Source organism: Terrapene carolina, unplaced genomic scaffold (assembly GCF_002925995.2).
Source record: "Terrapene carolina triunguis isolate 2854851 unplaced genomic scaffold, T_m_triunguis-2.0 Scaffold67, whole genome shotgun sequence".
NCBI lineage: Eukaryota > Metazoa > Chordata > Testudines > Emydidae > Terrapene > Terrapene triunguis.
In genome coordinates this window covers 36,292,410-36,300,253 of record NW_020664418.1, presented here as the reverse complement: position 1 = coordinate 36,300,253, position 7,844 = coordinate 36,292,410, and the positions used below count along the sequence as shown (strand labels likewise).

The following is a 7,844-nucleotide window of genomic DNA, read 5'->3' as shown; positions in this document are numbered from 1 at the left end:
GGGGGGGGGGGGGGGGGGGGGGGGGGGGGGGGAGCTGCGCACTCCAGAGGATCAAAGCAAGTTCATATAACGCGGTTTCACCTATAACGCAGTAAGATTTTTTGGCTCCCAAGGACAGCGTTATATCGGGGTAGAGGTGTACATAAATACACAATGTGTGATGTGGTATAAATATTCTATTAGCATCAGTCTAGGATGGCTGTATTACACATTTGTTATCACAAAGCACTGAGACATACTCTGTTATAACCTGGACCTATTCGTTTTGGTGTGTAACACCCCATGATTTGTGCCTTGTCACCCCCAATCTGCAGGCTGCTGTTTCTGAAACTCAAAGCCCAGAATGAGAAGGAGACGTTTGCCTTCTGCTCAGTCCAAGGCTGCGAGAGAATAAGGATCAAAGCTGTGATCCCAAAGAACGCTGGAATTAGTGACTGTGAAGCCAAGGCCTATCCAAAATACATGGAAAATCCAGTAATAGATGTGCCGATGCCTAAGAAGCTCTCTAACACACAACTGGTAAAGTACCTTGTTTGCTATTACATTTCTATGACCGTTGTTCTGTTTCCTTGTAAATTTACAAGCTTTATCATGCATCATTCCATGTAGCCATGGAGACCATCTCTAGAAGAACTACTCTACCCGGTGCATAACTTCCTGAAATGGTCCAGAAGTGTAAAGCAACCTAAACCAGCCACCAGCTAGTACAGAAAACCCAGATTCATAAAAGGAAGAGATACTTAAAGCTGCATGCCTGCCTCCTAGGGATAGGTGCTGGATACTCCTGGGGGCAATGGGGATAGCTCTGGGGTACTGAAGACTGCATTTCACAGTAAGAATTTGATCTAATGGTCAGGGGTGGAGTGCTGCACATAGAAACACAACTCACAAAGTGATGAGCAGGGCGACGGGTTGCTCAGGAGAACTTGATTGGGCTCTGATGAGAGTTCTGCTGCATGGCTGCAAGCCATGCCTGACTAATAGCAGAAGCAATGCCAGAGGGGGGATTGCATTGCTAAGGGTATGTCTGTGCTGCAAAGAAAAACCCGGGGCTCTACGTTTCAGAGCCCAGGTCAATTGACTCAGGCTCACATTGCTAAGGCTGTGGGAATGAAAATAGCGCTGAAAGATAGGTTCATGTTCTGCTCCCAGCCTTGCCCTTTCTTACCTTTCTCACTTGGAGCAGGCATGCAGGATCAAAGCCTCAATTAACTACATATCACTGCACAAAACAAAACTTTCCTTTTCGTGAAACTAGCAAAATTTAAATGTTGACAGGATCAGCTCAGAGGTTAAGATTTTGCCCAGATTTAATTAACAATGTCATTTGGCAAGTGTCAATATATTAGGTACTTTGTTATTGTTGATTAAACTGCTAGGAAGCTCTTGGTTTAAAATAAATAGCATTTGGGGAATGGACAAAAGTGGTAAACACCGTTTTCTATTTTTAAGCAGAATAATAAGGACCATTTCCTAGAGCTGAAAGTACAAACCTTCAAGACCAGATACTTCCATCTCAGGGATGACTTTGCATACATTGAGGTAAGTGGTTTCTTCTCAGCCACATTTGTTGGACTTTTAGAAATACATAGGTTAAAATTCTGGGGGTTCACCCAGAATTTACTGAGGAAACTACCACTGATCGTTTCGAGGAATTAGGTCATTCAGGCTGTGTCTCTTATGAAAATGAGTAGTACAACATCATAGGCAAAAATTCAAGTTGGTCCAAGCTAGGAGATAGGGAATCCTATCCCTTGAAGCAAAGAGCAGCTCAACGCTGCCATGCCACAGTCATGAGGCTTCTTACAGTTAACTGTTATGAATTTGGATTTCATTTTCTTTTCTGCAGGTTGATAGTAAAAAGTTTTTCCTCGCTGATGATGGTATCCAAGTTGTTGTGATTGATGGGGAGCATGGAAAAATTGTTGACCGAATAAGTTTCAAAAACTCTATTCTACAGGGAATCCCAACGCAGATAGACAATTATGTCACCAACATCAAAAACAAGTGAGTAAATAATCCAGTGTGTAATAAAACTTTAGCATACAGGAGTGTTGCTGAAACGCTGACCCTTTTTCTTAGCCCTGGTCACCTGATATGGCTTAGTTACAAAATCTTAATGACATGGTTCATGACATGATTCAGTTGCATGACATGGCTCAGTATCAACTTCATCAGAATCCAAATGCTGAGTTTCAAAGTGGCTCTAAGGCATGGACTGTAAACTTGTGAAAAAACTGTCATTATCAGTTCCTAAACCACAATGCTCCTAATCTGTTTTCATATTGCCTGAGTAATCTGTTAGTTCTCATCAGATGCCACTGATAAAATATATGCATGCTATGTGCATGTGTTCCATCCCTAAACACATGTGCTGTGTGTTTTGATTTCTGTAAGCATGCTAGCCAGAGATCCAGAGCAATGAAACTAGACTATTGAGTACCAAACACAAGTTCCGAGCAGCTGTATTCTGGAGCACAGTAGTCTAGGCAGCCTGAAATACTAATAGAAACCATATCAATGCTTCTTAAATTGAGGATTGTGTTCTCTGCTCATATTGGTTTGTAGAGTATTAATACACGTAATTGTTGGTAGAGGTATTTATTCTTATCTTTTATCAAGTTACTGATCCATGAGAGGACCTTCCTTCTTATCCCTTGACAGCTTACTTTGCTTAAGAGCCATTGGTGAGGGACCTTGTCAAAGGCTTTCTGAAAATCTAAGTACACTATATCCACTGGATCCCCCTTGTCTACATGCTTTTTGACAAGGAAAATTCTTTGACCCCCTCAAAGAATTCTAGTAGATTGGTGAGGTATGGTTTCCCTTTACGAAAAACATGTTGACTCTTCCCCAACAAGTTATGTTCACCTATGTGTCTGACAGTTTTGTTCTTTACTATAGTTTCAACCAGTTTGCCCAATACTGAAGTCAAGCTTATTGGCCTGTAACTGCCAAGATCACTTCTGGAGCCCTTTTTAAAAATTGGCATCACATTAGCTATCCTCCAGTCATTTGGTACAGAAGCTAATTTAAATGATAGGTTACAGACTACAGTTTGTAGTCCTGCAATTTCACATTTGAGTGCCATCAGAACTCTTGGGTGAAAACCATCTGGTCCTGGTGACTTGTTACTGTTTAGTTTATCAATTTATTCCAAAACCTCCTCTAATGACACCTCAATCTGGGACAATTCCTCAGATTGTCACCTAAAAAGAATGGCTCAGGTTTGGGAATCTCCCTCACATCCTCAACTGTGAAGATAGATGCAAAGAATTAATTTAGTTTCTCCGCGATGGCTTTATTGTCCTTGAGTGATCCTTTAGCATCTTGATCATTCAGTGACCCCACTGGTTGTTTAGCAGGCTTCCTGCTTCTGATGTATTTAAAAAAAATTGCTATTACTTTTTGAGGCTTTGGCTAGCTATTCTTCAAATACTTTTTTGGCCTTCCTAATTATATTTTTATACTTAATTTGTCAGAGTTTATGCTCCTTTCTATTTTCCTCACTAGGATTTAACTTCCACTTTTTAAAGGATGCCTTTTTGCCTCTCACTGCTTCTCTTACTTTGTTGTTTAGCCACGGTGGCTCTTTTTTTGGTTCTCTTACTATGTTTTTTAATTTGGGGTATACATTTAAATTGAGCCTCTATTATGAATCTTTAAAAAGTTTCCATGCAGCTTGCAAGAATTTTACTTTTGGTGCTGCACCTTTTAATTTCTGTTTAACCAACGTCCTCATTTTTGTGTAGTCCCACACCTCATTTTTGTGGTGTTTTCCCCACAGAGGCTTATTTGGTGGGGGGGTTCCAGGTGCAGGGGCAATGAGACTCTACAGGGGCTTCCTGGTGAAGGTTGTTGGGGCTCAGCGGAGGGGTCTGGGTGTGGGGGTCTTAGTAGGGGGGTCTGGGTGCTGAGGGAGTGGGGCTTGGTGGGGTGGGGTTCTGGGTGCAGACAGTTGGCTGTCAGTGTGGGGGCCCAGGGTGATGCAGGGGGTGGGGTATCAGGGTGGGGGTTTGAGTGTAGGGAACTCAGTGGGGGGTGTCTGGGTGCAGGGGTCTGGAAGCAGGGGGTCTGGGTTCAGTGGGGCTCCAGATGTAGGGGTTGATGTGCAGTGGCGTGGGGTTTGGGTATGGAGAGCTAGGGGAGTTCTGGGTGTATGGGGTGAGGATGGCGCGGGTGTCTGGTATGGGAGGTCTGGATGCACAGGGGTTGGGTGGATGGGGGAGCAGCTCCCCGTACAGTGACCCCTCCCCCCACAGCTGAGGATTGATGGGGGCAGAAAGCAGGGGAGGCTGCTGAGCTTCCTGCAGCTGGGGGAGGCTTCTGGGAGTGTGTCTGACACAGACCCAGCCACTCCTTGCAGGGGAAGAGGAAGTCCCAACCTCTCCTGCCTCCAGCCCAGCCAGGACTAGCAACTGATCCCTGGCTCAGGGTAGGAGCCACTGGTTGGAGTGTTCCCAGCCCCACAGTGATTTACCTCTCTGCCGGCTGCTCTGGGTGCCTGGAACGTTGTACCTGCATTGCTAGGGAGTCGTGCATGACTGTTTTTGCAGCTTCCCTGTCAGAAAGTCATTTTTCTGCAGGTAAGCAAAGAAATCTGCGGGAGACATGAATTTTGTGCACGCACAGTGGTGCAGAATTCTCCCAGGAGTAAATTAAAGCAGTACAACTTGTGTGTGTGTAGGCAAGGCCTATGAACATGATCTTTGGACCTGTTGAGCCTTCAACTCCCATGGAAGTCAATAGACGTGAAGAGCAGTTAGCACCTCACAGATCCTAATTTTGCAATATGTATTTAGTAGGATAGTAACCTTGGATTGTTCTCCTGCTCTTCTGAAATGTTCTCTTAGCCCTTTCCTCCATTCTCCTGCCTGCTTTCTGGAAATGGGATATAGCCAGACATTTTAGCTATAGCTGTTAAACATACCATTTATCCAGGAAAGAAAAATGGGGTCTGCTGTGATTAATCTGTTTGAACTATACATTTTTAATAGTTTTTTTTCCTGGAATGACAGAGCCTATTAGTTCACTCTAGGAATTTACTGCAGGCCAAGTGTCATATTTTGTCTATGTTCATACTTTTGTGATGAGTTTCCCAAAGCAAATAGCTGGAACAAGTCGAAGCTATTTTTTGAAAGCTCCAAGACAGGAAAGGCTTAGCTGAAATAAATGATTTTTTAGTAAAGTGAAAGAAAAAAAAATCTAATATCAGACCAAGAATGTAACTAAATACATGCTGTTAACCCAATTAGTTTTATAACAGTGCAAGTATTAAATGTAACAGCTGAGGTTTAAGCTAAAAACAAACTAAAGGTTTGTCTACACTACAATGGCACAGGTATGATGCACTGTAGTGTAGACACGTTCTACAGCGATGGAAGAGGTTTTTACATTGCTGTAATTAATCCACCCGCTTGAGAGGGAATTCTTCCATCGACTTAGCAGTGTCTATACTGGGGCTTAGGTTGGCTTAACTACATCTCTCAGGAGTGTGAATTTTTCAAGTTTTAGGTGGAGATCAGGCCTTAGTGACTATTAACCCTTTTGTTCCTGGTTTTTCCTTGCAATTGCTGTATTGCCATTATCCCATTACAGTGAATTTTAATGGAATTGTTATGTTAAGATGTAGCTAGTCCATTCAGCAGCCCAGCAGTTGCATTCTATGTAGTAATATCTGGAAAACAAGGAACTCTTGGATGGCTAATTATAGTTTGTACTACTGTACACACTGTGACAGTTTGTACTACTGTAACACAATGGGGCTGATCCATCAAGGCTTTCTACCTGCAGAACACCCATTGACATCACTGGGACACCTTACCTGGAGAGCTTGCAAGATAATTTATTTTACTCTAAACTAGTCAAACATTTTATCAATCACCCTGCAATGCTTCTTTAATGAAGAGGAGCACACTTGACTACAAGGACCAGAGCCCATCTGTGCCTCATCGAAGTCAATGGCAAAACTCCCATTTTCTTCAATAGGGTCAGGATTTCTTGGTGCAGTCACTGGAGAGGTCTTGGCGCCTTGCAGAAGAGTAGGGGTGCTAACCTTATTAACCTGCCTAAACTTCAGCTTGGATGGTTCTGTCTACAGAATGCCCCTTCCAGGTTCAATTTGATAGGGGATTTTTCTTCACTTTCTGCCCTAACCTGTTTTATAGTGTTGCTTAAACAGCTGCTGAATTTTACCCCAGAGGTCGCTGCAGATTTGTGATAGGTAAACTGATCTGATCCTTGAACCGTACATCATTTATAGTTCAGTCTGAGTTTATAAAGCACCCGAGGACCTTTTGGAAGACGTGCTATTTATAAGGACACTAATAATGCACATTTGCATCAAACATGCACTCAAAAAGAAGGAAATTTGACCCTCTGCACACATTCTAGGGAGGTGAATTTATTTGAGATTTAGTCCATTGTTGATATGAAAACAAAGAGTTAAATGAGAATTGCTTAGTGCATCCCAGATGAAGCACATTCCAGTCAGAGTGGCATGTAATGGAAATGCTGATTTTGAACATTTAAACCGCTCTAGAAACTCAGTGTCAAATGAGCAAATTAAATATGCTTCCTAATGGATTTTGCATATATGGAAAAGTGAATATGTGGTTAAAGTCATTGGAGAACATCTAGTTCGCAGGTGTCCCAGTGTCACACTGATGGCAGATACCAATGTTTAAATCAGACAAGTGACAAAGGTTTAACTATTGTTCGTTTGTTTATAAATGGCTTTGTTTTCTTTAGTTCTATAGTGGTGATGGCATCCAAAGGCAGATTCATTTCAAAAGGACCTTGGACTAAAGTACTGGAAAAACTTGGAGTTGAGAAGGGTTTTAAGTTAAAAGGTAAGGAATTTTAAAAACATAAATACAAACTTTTGATTTGTTAACCTAACAAGTTAAAAACCTTTAATATACCAACTCCTGCTAGTAAACTGACCTTGCGCAAATGAGTGGGCACTGTGCTTCTCAACTGGACTCACGTGTCGGTGAGAGAGATGCAGACCTCCCTCCTTGAGGACAGTTTGGGAAAGACCTCGGGATTTCTGCCACCCAGGCTCAGTGTGATGTCTATCGTTTGGGAATATGGCATAAGGAGAAGCCACACTTACAACATCCTGGTGCTGAATGGATGCTAAGATGGCATCCACACCAGCTGTAGAGAAGGCAGTGCATTTTGGTACCCTTCGTGGAAGAAGTCCCCAGATAGCGCCCTTCCAAGTGGTGGGGAGTGAAAATACCAAATTAAAGTCCATTCTGAGTGTGTCCAGGTGTCTCCTAAACATCCAGACTGTTAAACCAGAGTGCCAAGTATCAGCACAACTAAACAGCTATTTTAAACTGAGGCTTATTTAATCCTGCTTTGCTTGCACATGCCTAAACCTTCCATATCTACCTAACAATATTCTCTGTCTACAGTGCTATGATTAACACAGAATTGCTTTGAGTTCCCTCTTGAAAGTACATCCTCTATAAGGCAGTACGTCTCTGCACACTGTCACAGCAATGACCATTGCTAAATGCTGTTCCCAAAAGTAATGACATAGTTTTAGAGAAGGTAGAGAACTTACTTCAGGAGAGATGGCTCTGGTACCTCTTTTCCATCTCTAACTTCTCTAGTCCTCTGATTCTGCTAATGATTTATTTTAAGATGGCCATTGATTCAGAGATAAATCATATATTCAAACTACCACACCTAGCCCCAGCATCCAATGTGTCTGTAACTGACTGTATAATATTGTCATTGAGAAATTGTTGGTCGATATCTGCTCTGGAATTGCACGTATTTACATTGCATTAAGACGCACACCAACCCCAGAGAGTTTGCCATTGGAAGCT

At 42.5% G+C, this 7,844-nt stretch overlaps 1 protein-coding gene across 2 annotated transcripts in view; it reads left to right on the top strand.

Moving 5' to 3' along the window:
* The window catches only part of CEMIP (cell migration inducing hyaluronidase 1), a 150,362-nt gene that overhangs the window by 136,187 nt on the left and 6,331 nt on the right, over positions 1-7,844 (top strand). For both annotated transcript variants that reach the window (XM_026648324.2, XM_026648323.2), the window contains exons 25-28: positions 315-519; positions 1,456-1,542; positions 1,850-2,007; positions 6,751-6,851. In XM_026648324.2, coding sequence (XP_026504109.1) covers positions 315-519; positions 1,456-1,542; positions 1,850-2,007; positions 6,751-6,851 — 551 coding nt within the window. The remainder of the gene's footprint in view (positions 1-314; positions 520-1,455; positions 1,543-1,849; positions 2,008-6,750; positions 6,852-7,844) is intronic.